A 12519-nucleotide genomic window follows, 5' to 3' on the forward strand; every position below is an offset into this window, starting at 1 on the left:
ATTTTAAAACAAGAACAAAATACTAGCTTTAACAATATGCTTTATATAAAAGGACCCAAACGTAACAAAACAACATTAAATACATTGGAGAGTTTACAACAAAAACGGACCTTGATGAAATGGTTTTATTTATGGATTGGTGGGGTTAAAAGCTAATTTCAGTGACTGTCAGTTTATATTAGTGGAGGAAGCCGTAGTGCCAGAGAGAACCACAAATTATCTGCAGGAAAACTTACAATCCTCATCAATAAGAAGTGACTGTCAGTTTATATTAGTGGAGGAAGCCGTAGTGCCAGAGAGAACCACAAATTATCTGCAGGAAAACTTACAATCCTCATCAATAAGAAGTGACTGTCAGTTTGTATTAGTGGAGGAAGCCGTAGTGCCAGAGAGAACCACAAATTATCTGCAGGAAAACTTACAATCCTCATCAATAAGAAGTGACTGTCAGTTTATATTAGTGGAGGAAGCCGTAGTGCCAGAGAGAACCACAAATTATCTGCAGGAAAACTTACAATCCTCATCAATAAGAAGTGACTGTCAGTTTATATTAGTGGAGGAAGCCGTAGTGCCAGAGAGAACCACAAATTATCTGCAGGAAAACTTACAATCCTCATCAATAAGAAGTGACTGTCAGTTTATATTAGTGGAGGAAGCCGTAGTGCCAGAGAGAACCACAAATTATCTGCAGGAAAACTTACAATCCTCATCAATAAGAAGTGACTGTCAGTTTATATTAGTGGAGGAAGCCGTAGTGCCAGAGAGAACCACAAATTATCTGCAGGAGAACTTACAATCCTCATCAATAAGAAGTGACTGTCAGTTTATATTAGTGGAGGAAGCCGTAGTGCCAGAGAGAACCACAAATTATCTGCAGGAAAACTTACAATCCTCATCAATAAGAAGTGACTGTCAGTTTATATTAGTGGAGGAAGCCGTAGTGCCAGAGAGAACCACAAATTATCTGCAGGAGAACTTACAATCCTCATCAATAAGAAGTGACTGTCAGTTTATATTAGTGGAGAAGCCGTAGTGCCAGAGAGAACCACAAATTATCTGCAGGAGAACTTACAATCCTCATCAATAAGAATGACGAAAGCATCTGCCACGTTATAAATATAACTGTCAATTATGCGAAGGAGCTAGTGTCAGATTTATATTTTATGTTACCTGTTTTCAGTTGTTCTGAATAAAACAAACGTATATCGTTCTCCTTTTCATGGATTTAGTTAATGAACAATGAAATTATCCAACCCAAAACCAAAATGACATCCGTATAGGTCAACAAAACAATTTATTCCAATAGACAAGTACCTGTTTCTTTTTCCACACAATGGACTCCCGTCTCCTTTAAGAAGACACCTTTCATGATTTCTTTTCGCTCGGGTTCTTTTTACAAAAAATGATGGGTCCGGGTTCTAACAATAGGGCACCGGCCGCTGTTAATGAGACTCCGGACTCCACTGAAAGGGCTCAATATCAATATCGGTCTTTGTATGTATAGATCTGCAAAATATCAGCTGTTCGACACGTTCGATATTTAGCATGCATAATGATGATTGATAAAGAAAACCTATAAAATATCCGCCACTTTATATGCATAATGGGTGCAAACTGGGAACTCGTTGCAATGTGAGTACTGTTGCGCTATAGTTATATAATTAACTCTTATTTATCTTGATATACTTACTATATATATTACGTCAATGTTGTTTATTTTAGAGTTTGAAAATCCAATTTTTTTATAATAAAATGTAAAAATAAACTCATCATAGATATCAGTATTAAATTTTGTATTTCGTTTACAAAAGACTCATCAGTGACGCTAGAATCCAAAAAATAAAGTACGAGGTTAAAGAGTATTGCGGACCCAAATTCCTAAAAGTTTTGCTAAATACAGCTAAGGTATTCTATTCCTAAGGTATTAAAGTCTTAGTATTTCAAAAATTGAAAAGTTTTGTAAACAGTTTATATATAGATATGACATATCAATAATAATTCATTTCAGCACAGAAGTGCTGACTAATGGGCTGGTGATACCCTCGGGGGATTAAAATTCCACCAGCAGTGGCATCGAAAACATATTGTGTAACAATTCTAGTGGATATATGACTTTTTAGTAAAACGAATGTAATGAAAAGACGTAAAAAGTAGTTTAGTAGGCTATAATTTACATGTTTTTATTTATTATACCGATACATCTTTAAATAGTCTTTGATACAAATAACAGGTATTAAAGTTATAATGCATCATAATGTCATCATACTAGGTAATTATTGATTGTAAATTCTCTAATTATTTCAGTATTAAATAGATGACTGATCGACAACTTTAGTTTCATTTAATAAACCCTGTAAAGATCGATGTAACCATATGTAAGTAGATCTAAATATTTTTTCTAAAGTTTATTTTAAAATGTTTCTAAATTTTCTGGGTAAAAATATCAATTTATAGATGTTTTAAAAAATAAATGAATAATATAGCTGAGGCATTGTTTTAGTAGTTTTATATTCGTGGCACGATGTGGAAGTGAACTCCTCATGGATGTTACATCATGTTGATATCTTCCTTCTTAAAGTAAATACAGAGACACTCAGGGTAATAACTCTTTTGATTTTTTACCAGCAGGTCGATCCCACTATCAGAATGCTAGGTTATTACCCGAAGTAGTAAAGATACTTTATTTTGTTTCTAATGTATTTATTTATGGTTTTTTTAATTAATATATAGGCATCACTGTAGGTTGGGGATGATTTTTTTCAAAGTCAATGTGTTATTAATAATTAGTTTGTCGAATGAAGAAGTTTCAAAACACAAATTAATTAACTACAATGTAATTCGTTTTTCAAGCCTTCAAAGGTTCTGAACACTAGATATTTTGAAAGTTAGGTATATAACACTGTCCTCGTGTTCCTAAACACGTAATATAATTTAAATATTATTAGTTTTCATATTTTATATTCTACAGTTATTTTTAGTTCTTCATTATCATTCTGCTTTCGTATTTGGACATTTTATATTTGTATCCAATGCCACTTGAATAAAATTGGCAATTGCATCAAACAAAATTGCTTTTTCAAATGGAGAAGGGTCTAGACGGGGTTTACCGAGTAGAGTAATGTGGACACAAGAAATAAAGATTGGAATAAAAAATAAAGAATAAAGAGAAAGGCACTCAAAAAAATATAGAAAAGGGAGAAATCGACCCAAAATAACAGATAAAAAATGGGTGCTACAGTATAGATAATCATAATAGGAAAATTATAATCAAAGAATGCAGAGAAATATGAAAGAATTAGTTCAGAAATGAAAACCCTGATTCAGATTAATTATGATTGATATGGTCATATTTATAAATTAACTGTTTACAACACTTTTGAGCAAAACTTTTAAGAATTTTGATCCTCACTGCTCGTCAACTTCGTACTTTGGCCTATTTAACTTTGTTGGATTCGAGCGTCACTGATGAGTCTTTTGTAGACAAAACGCGCGTCTGGCGTAAATATAAAATAAAATCCTGATATCTATGATGGATGAGTTTATATGCAACCACTGGGTCGATGCCACTGCTGGTGGATTTTTTATTCCCCGATGGCATCACCAGCCGAGTAGTCAGCACTTTTGTGGTAATATTTTTAAATTAAATGTTTAAAAAACTTTTGAATTCTTGAAATACTAAGACTTTTATACCTAAGGAATAGAATACCTTAGTTGTATTTGATAAAACTTTTAGGAATTTTGGTCCTCAATGCTTTTCAACTTCGTTCTTTTTTTGTTGGATTCGAGCGTCACTGATGAGTCTTTTGTAGACGAAACGCGCGTCTGAGTAAATATGAATTTAATCCTGGTTTCTATGATGACTTTATTTAAGCAGTAGACAAATTTTCGACCACCGGTATTTAGTAACTCAAAACCATGAACTAGAAATGACAATGTTAAAAATCCATTTTATGAAATTTCTTCATAGATATTTTAGAATTTGGATCATTTAAATGAACCATGTTCATGAAAAGTTCAAACCAAACATGATTCTACTTGTGGTTTTGTAGAATTGTATTCCATTTTTTTTTTTTTATAGTTGGGTGTTTTTCCTGGGGTCATCATTGTCTGTTCTGTTAGACCTCCCGTTGTCCACTGATCTAGATTTAACCAGAAAAATCGTAATGACTTTTTGTTAGTGGTTGCCTTATGTAATATCTAACTGATTTTCGTACATAGACTAGATTTTATTAAGAAAATCTTTTATTTTATTTAACTTATAAGGAATAAGTTTCAATTAATTTCTGTTAAATACTTATCTTCACGTACTCTAATTCGACGACTGCTGTTCATTGCAGATAGCGACATTACAAGTCTTAGGAGAAGGAAAAAATCATAATGATTTTCGTCAGTGATTGCCTTGTGTCATATGTAGAATGAAATTCAAAACAGTGGGGCTGTGGCCATTGATTGACACATTAAATTCATCCATTGACTGGGACAATTTACGTGAACGTTTGTCTGTAACGACCACTGTTCACGACGTACCTACGATAGACATTTAAACTGTGGGATCACCAAAGGTTTCTTAACGCCTTTAATTATAAAATAATTCAAACAATTAATCAGGAATAAGCTTTTATGTTTTGATTTATATAATTGATATAAATCAAAACATCGTGTTATTTCTGATTAGTTTTTCGAATTACTTTATTAAGGTGTTGAGAACCTTTGGTGACCCCATAGTTTAGGTGTCTTTAAAAAGTACATAGTGAGCAGTAGTTGTTACATACAAACGTTCACTAAATTGTCCCAGTCAATGGATGAATTTAATGTGTCAATCAATGGCCACAGCCACACTGTTTTGAATTTCATTCTAAATTATTTTCGTCAGTAGTTGCCTTATGTTATATCTAAATCATGTTCGTCAGTATTTGCGTTATGTTATATGTAAATGATTTTCGTCAGTAGTAGCCTTATTTAATATTGTCATGATTTTCGTCAGTAGTAGCCTTATTTAATATTGTCATGATTTTCGTCAGTAGTTGCCTTATTTAATATTGTCATGATTTTCGTCAGTAGTTGTCTTATGCTATATTGTCATGATTTTCGTCACTGTTTGTTCTTGTTCACTTTTATTTTGTCATATTGTAATGCTATGATGTTGACAATGTACAATCAATTAAATTGATTTTTTTGTATTGATTATTTTTTATGCGTATTATGATTATTTTGTTTTTATCAATTTTGACATATTTATTACACCAACAACAAGGATGGCGCCTCTACAGTATATATAAATAAGTATAGATCATCATATCAATTTTCCTTTAAATGTACATTAATCTGGAAGAATTGAAGTGTTTTATTAAAAATAGACCATATATTAAAGGGTTATCATTATATCTGCTCTTTTGTTTAGATTTTCCATTTTATACATTAGATTTTTTTTTGCAGGTCCATTATACAAAATGAAAGGAAGAATTTTACTCACATACCTGATTATTTTCATACATAAACTTAATGGTGACGATTTTGATGATAGTAGTAGCTCTGAAAGTGGAGAAGATGAATTATCGGTAAGACATGATTAAGTTTTTCTCAAATCATATACTAGTCAACAAACGAAACGATACAAGCAATGTATTTTCGGTATATGATGAAAATGGTTACACTGTGCCAAGGTTAATAATTGCCCAATTGGTCTAAGATTTGCAGTATCATTCACTAATGAAAACCATTAATTCAAGGCAAAAGCGCGATTATTTCAAAAATCGTTTTTTTCAACCAAAAATGAAAAATCAGTAGTAAACGAACTTTAAACTTTAAACGCTGCTTAAAATTTTAAATGCCGGTGTAGATATTTGAATACTTAATTTTCATCTTCAAAATTAAGTCATCATTTTCCGCAAAATAAGTTTGACCCCTGTGTTAATTAACACGATATTTTCTAATTTGATCAGATTATTTAATCATATACATTTGCAAATGGAAAGTTTTCCATTAGATAATTTAACAGTTTTTCCTATTTATTATATTTTATGATAAATTTGAGTTCAAAGTTGTGTATCATTACTTTTGTTGAGTAGTATTTGTGTACTCCTTCGATTTCAATGCTTCTGTCCACCTAATACTTGTCTTCAACTCAATTCAAGAAAAACAGTTAAGATCAGTTATAAGTATTCCAAAGACTTACTCTGATAAAATTATTACAATTACCCCTGCCGATCAATTGAAAGTCTCGTTTGAAAATGTTAAATAGCACCTACACAAACGACATTACAGAGTCCCGAATGGTTTGATGCATAACAAAAAGTCAACTATTTAAGGTTATAAACGCACTCTGTTCCTTGTCACTAGATAGAGTTTGATTGATAATCAATACATAAGTTAACTGATATAAATCACTGAGATCTACGCATTTTGAATCCTCGGTATCGGATGCACATCTTTTATGATCTTTTCGTTTAATTTTCGGTAATCTACACATATCCTCAATTATGATTTATTATTTTTGGTGTAAGACGATGGTAGTGGACTCTAATGCTCTAACCCGAAAAATCCAGTCGTTATATTCCACTGATCTACTATTACTTCATTTACCTCACAAGTAAGAGAGATCGATAACGAGGAAAGACTAAATTATTCGGTTATCGTTACTCTACTTTACTTTTTAAAATATGCTTCTGAAGTAAGGATACTCTTCTCGGGGGTTCTTTGATAAGTATTTCATCATGTGATAACATTATCCAAACTAGGTCGGTCTGTTCTTGTGTAATTAACTTCTTTTCATCAAAAAACAACTTGTCTATATATTTAGGTAACTGTGCATCAGTCTTTATCTTTTCTCGTCAATGTGACAAATGTCACCATTATCATTCGTTACCTCAACTTGGATACCTATATAAATGAAACAAATAAATCCATGTATGTTTCCTTATACAGTATGATATCTGCATTAAATAATCGGCATAAATTATTCCCCAAGTTGAATTTATTCGAAGTCTTGGTAGATAAAGGCAACAGTAGTATACCGCTGTTCGAAGCTCATAAATCGATAGAGCAAACAATCCGGGTTACAAACTTAAACTGAGGGAAATGCATAGAGCTTGTCAATTTTTTTTTTTCAGGGGTCAGATCATAACCATTCATCGAAGTATCTTCTTACGTTATTGTCAGTCTTATTTTACTACTACTTCGTGTATAATTATCATCTTTAGAGCAATCGCGTTATTCCTAATCGAGTGTCAACACTGTTCTCCATGTTGTCATATATCTCAAACGAATAAGTATTCCAATCACGAAGAAGAAAATACTTCTTCATCTAACAAACTGTATTTTAGTTCATTCCAACAATTGTTATAAAATGCATTGCACTACAAATTTATATTGTGGTTTTGAATTTTGTTTCAATGTGATGTAGCAAAGGTCTATTATAGGGTTGTTTCTGTCGCTTTCCTCTGTTATCTATTTTATTTGTGATTGGAAAGCAACCAAGTTTACCGTCAAAAACTATACCCGATTTTTCGTTAACCTTCCTTAAGAATGCTACATAATTTTCCTGTAGAAATTAAAATTCTGTAGACTATGATTTCTTCTTATTGTCAGCCTCTTTTAAATCAGATGTCTTATCACTTTGTTCTACATGTGATTGAATACATATAGGAAATGATTTCTAGTCGAATTTTCGTTAAATAAACAAACTGTAGTTTTTGGTGGGGTTCGTGTTGCTTATTCTTTAGTTTTCTATGTTGTGTCATGTGTACTATTGTTTGTCTGTTTGTCTTTTTTATTTTTAGCCATGGCGTTGTCAGTATCACTGAGGAGACATGTATTGTCGAAATGCGCATCTAATGCAGAAAAATTTGTACCGTTAATGTTATTATTGTCGATTTATGAGTTTGACTGTCCCTCTGGTATCTTTCGTCCCTCTTTTACAAGCCATTTTACTACCATCAATGTCCTCAAAACAAGTTTGGGTGCTCCTTCGCAAGCCCAAATTTAACCATTAGCTAGCAAAGATGGTTTGAGCGCTACTTGACATCTTTGAAGTATCTATAATTCACTCTGATTAGCTCTGCTTTGCCATTTGGAACCGCTGATCGAGAGATGGTCTACTGCTCCTATACTGATGTCCGTTTAACTGTTTGTCGGTATCATAACTTCGACGAGCTGTATTATTATACACCGACGACTTCATATTCTAGAATCCTCTTGCCTTTTCCAGAATCTATCAACTGTATCAAAAAATTACTAACAAAGAACTATTGAAGAATAACTTTTATTATAGATTATACATGGTAATGAAAAAAATTCCAACCTATTGACCACAACTGTACATGACGATGATAAATTACAAGTAGATGAATTGACAACCAATACCGGTGACCATCAGACCATTTATCACATCAAAGATTTGGTAAGTTTTGACAATAGAATCTTTAGTCATTGGAGTATAACAGATTTTATATCCAGTAAGCATTGACAATGTAGGCTTTAGAGTCAGGACTAACAGATTTCTAGTAAGTATTAATGATTTGGAGAACTAGGTCAAATATGCAGTAAGTTTTGACATGGGCATCAGTCCCATCATAAGTACTAGTAGGTGAAAGATTTAGTAACAATTGACAATATGAGCTCTAGTCTCAAGAAAAATTGATGCAATATTCAGTAAAGGAATCCATATTCCTTATAAATTTGGTGCATTTCTGGCTTTACCTTTATATGAAACGTTCAAACCAAGACGTTCGAAAGCCAATGACTGTATTATATGACAGTTGCTATTCGTTTGATGTGTTTGAGCTTTTGATTTTGCGAATTTGATTAGGGAATTTCCGTTTTGAATTCAGTTCATTATTTTTAGGGTGCAATCAACAGTTTTTTCTATGACGTCATATTTTGAGGGACCATGTATAAGTGACCCTTAGTGGTGGACTGATTAATTAAGATACTTATATAAAACTAGATATCACTGGAATCCGAATGTTCTCTAGTTTATAATGAAATAAAAAAGTGTACTTTTAATAGTATTAAAAAGTTTTATCCAGAGAAACTGGGAAAAACATTGCCTAATTTAAGCTTAAAAAAACTGAAATCAGGTCATGTGCATACCCCTGAAGACATGATACCTGCACATTTTTCATAATCAAAATTTTATGGATTCATAGATTTTTACCTGGTCTTTCAAAAAATTAAGGCTTCAGGGTACGTTCGTCTGCTCCGAAAAGAGCTACAGTGGCTGCAAATAAGTTTTCAATTTTCACTGCAAAAAAAACCCAGACTGTTTACAGTGTTGTCTCCCCTTAAAACATGTATATTTAGTCTATTTTTTTTTAATTATTTTAATCATTCAACCTGCTTTAATTGAAGTTAATTAACATATCTTTACAACCAAATACAAAAAACCTGATACTTTTTCACCAACTATGTAAAGAAGTTTCTTGTTTGACGACAATAAAACCCAATAACTACAATATATGCCTTTGTTTGATATAAGCAGTAATAAAAATAATAATATAAAAAATATAGTTACAACCATGTATGCTTCATACCATTATGTATCCATATGTATAATCTTTTATTTAGGACTTAAAAGTAGTAGTGATGAAGCAACCACACGATATTTGTCTGATGTATAAATACACAAATACCAAAATGGTCAAGACAACAGGACAACTACAGGTAATAATACTTTAAGGCTTATGATGAAAAATGTATATAGATAAAGGCAACAGTAGTATACCGCTGTTCAAAACTCATAAATCCATGGACAAAAAACAAAATCGGGGTAACAAACTAAAACCGAGGGAAACGCATTAAATATAAGAGGAGAACAACGACATAACACCGAAACGTAACACACACAGAAACGGACCAAGCATCAGACAAAACACCACGAAAATAACAAATATAACATGAAAACCAAATACATGAATTTGGGATAGACAAGTACCGTGCCACGTCTTATCTCAATATCTCAAGGAGTATTTTGAATGGAATAGTGCAAGGAGGTAATGTTTAAAACGGCAATCTATAGTAACTGTCTAAACAAATATATGGTGTTATTTTGTTTAAGTGTTTATTGTGTGCTTTTGTTGTTCAGGGTATTTTATATTTTAAGAGGTTTTTTTCTGTCTCGGGGATGAATTAGAATGGGATGATTTGAAATTGTTTAATCTAAATAATTTATTTTAAAGTTTATTTGAAGACCTTATTATGAAATTAATGTCCATATGACCTGGAATAAATTTCAAAATGAATTAAGTGAACACAACTTCAGTAAGGGTCTCCTGCTTCATACTCACATAAGAAAATTATATAACCAGATTCATATAAAAGATTGAAACTGAACACTTCAAGGGCCTGACTATAAACCACATGTTTTCCGGGAAACACGCTCAGATACGTTCCATACAAAATGTTAAAGCAGCAAAACCTGAAAAATTTGGCAATTCTTCCATTCTAGATTCTGGAAAGTATAGTCTAGAGAAGTTTTGGACAATTCTATCCTTCAGAACTAGTAGATCCTTATATTTTTTTATATGAGAAAATTTTAGATAGTCTTACCCTTAAAAACGTTAATTTATAGGATATAAGTAACATTTTAAGGTCACACTTTTTTCAGAGATGTTTATACAGAGTTACTCAACAAGATCAGTATAGTAGCATGCAGATGGTCAAACGAATATGTGGGGATAGATATATTGAGTTCCTAGAACTATTGATGTGCACACATATTTCCCAAGAAGGTTAGTTTCAATTAAGTAGTCGAAACAAATTCTTTTATTCAGAATATCAATTCCAATAATGTAAGTCATATTAACATCGTTCACAAACCAAGAAGATTCGGTTCTATCCTTTTTCTCTGGATCGTAACGCAAGGAACAACACATATATTTCTGTTATTCGTCTCAAAGTCACAGCGAAGCCATCAACATGGAACAAAAAACTCTTATTTTTAATACAAACATTGTCAACCTAGATATCTAAATACCTAAAACATATTTTCACTGTTACAAAGCATAAAATTTAAAATATTTATTGAACTATAATGCCAGTTAATTATCTTAACGAAATACTTACCAGAAACAAGATTGGAATCGCAGAAATATCTCGTCTGCTCATATATCTACGTTAAACAATATGCCGAAAGTCCGAAAAGCTTTTCAGGATTTACTCTCACTATTTACGCGCAAAATGAGAAGCCTGAAAGCCAAAGATGTATAAATACCGGAAACTTGGGAGGTATATATACAAGTGAATGTCTTTTGAAAGATATGACTGCCTTAAGGAAAGACTTTTTTGGGGATGATATGTGTGTCTCGGGTTGATCCAGGTGTGATATACTGCATAATACTTTCAGGTGTGAAGTTACCGGGAAATTCAAATAACGTTGGTAACGTGATAAGAAAGAGAAGAGCAGTTTGTCTACCAGTTTGGGAGTCTTACAGAATAGAAACAACGTGTCTCTCAACTACGTTTTACACCCTTTTACAAACAACATGTGTCACAAATACTGAATATTTCCATAGGTCATATTGTCTCATATGAAACTATATCTAAACTTTGGGATTATTTATTTTTTTGTATTTTATTTCGAATCCGATTTTGATTTAGTAATATCGAGATAATCAATCACAAAATACGTTTATCTTTTTGATTGGTGATTCAAAAAGTCAAATACAGTATCTAAATAGCATTAGTGATCCAAGAAGTGCGCATAAAGTGACAGAATGTTTTTGTTTCGTAACTTTGTGAATAATTTAATATAATAGCTCATAAGTCCAGTGGCAAATATTTCATGAAGCATTATGTTGACAATAATCTAAACATTAGCAATAGATGGGAAATAGATGATTGTAGCTGGACACTGCTGACATGAATTATCATTGATTTTGTTGTATTTATAAATTAACTGTTTACAAAATTTTGAATTTTTTGAAATAATAAGGCTTTTCTACCTCAGGCATAGATTACCTTAGCTGTATTTGGCAACACTTTTAGGAATTTTGGATCTCAATGCTCTTCAACTTTGTACTTTATTTGCCTTTTTTTTTTTTTTTAACTTTTTTGGATTTTGTACTTTATTTGGCTTAACTTTTTTGGATTCGAGCGTCACTGATGAGTCTTTTGTAGACGAAACGCGCGTCTGGCGTATATACAAAATTTAGTCCTGGTATCTATGATGAGTTTATTTCCATGCAGAATGCCCATAGGTTCTAAGGTTCGTAGGTGTTCCGACATTCATTTCTGAATGTATGTATAAAAATATAAAATATAATTGTGCTTTCGAATCGCTTTTATGGATCTGCCTTCATCCAGAACGCTTAAATCCAGATATTTGAAATCAAGAAGTATGAAAATACGTGAAGAGCTGAATTACCAAAAGGTACCTAAAAATAATAATCAATATAAAATAAGATGTGGTATGATTGCCAATGAGGCAACTCAAGAGATCAAATGACACAGAAATTAACAACTACAGGTAACAGAAGGGCCTTCAAAAATGAGTGCAATCCATACCGCATGTTCAGCTATAAA

The 12519-nt window shown here is 32.1% G+C and overlaps 1 protein-coding gene across 1 annotated transcript; it reads left to right on the forward strand.

The window, feature by feature from the left end:
• The first annotated feature begins 1602 nt into the window (after positions 1 to 1602).
• LOC143077948 (uncharacterized) lies at positions 1603 to 12009 on the forward strand. Its single transcript, XM_076252999.1, has 7 exons — positions 1603 to 1632; positions 2305 to 2375; positions 5437 to 5558; positions 8270 to 8398; positions 9565 to 9660; positions 10604 to 10727; positions 11342 to 12009. The coding sequence occupies exons 3-7, from the start codon at positions 5451 to 5453 to the stop codon at positions 11527 to 11529; spliced, it is 645 nt and encodes a 214-aa protein (XP_076109114.1). The 5' UTR covers positions 1603 to 1632; positions 2305 to 2375; positions 5437 to 5450; the 3' UTR covers positions 11530 to 12009.
• The last annotated feature ends 510 nt before the right edge of the window (positions 12010 to 12519 follow it).

The sequence above is a fragment of the Mytilus galloprovincialis genome, chromosome 6 (assembly GCF_965363235.1).
Source record: "Mytilus galloprovincialis chromosome 6, xbMytGall1.hap1.1, whole genome shotgun sequence".
In the NCBI taxonomy this organism is placed as follows: Eukaryota; Metazoa; Mollusca; class Bivalvia; order Mytilida; family Mytilidae; genus Mytilus; species Mytilus galloprovincialis.

What these genes read in the sequence shown, in the direction of transcription:
- LOC143077948 (XM_076252999.1), top strand. Translation starts at nt 5,451, where the DNA reads ATGAAAGGAAGAATTTTACTCACATACCTGATTATTTTCATACATAAA. An exon ending in TTTATCACATCAAAGATTTG is followed by an intron (nt 8,399 to 9,564) that starts GTAAGTTTTGAC and finishes TCTTTTATTTAG; the next exon opens with GACTTAAAAGTAGTAGTGAT. An exon ending in CACACATATTTCCCAAGAAG is followed by an intron (nt 10,728 to 11,341) that starts GTTAGTTTCAAT and finishes TAATACTTTCAG; the next exon opens with GTGTGAAGTTACCGGGAAAT.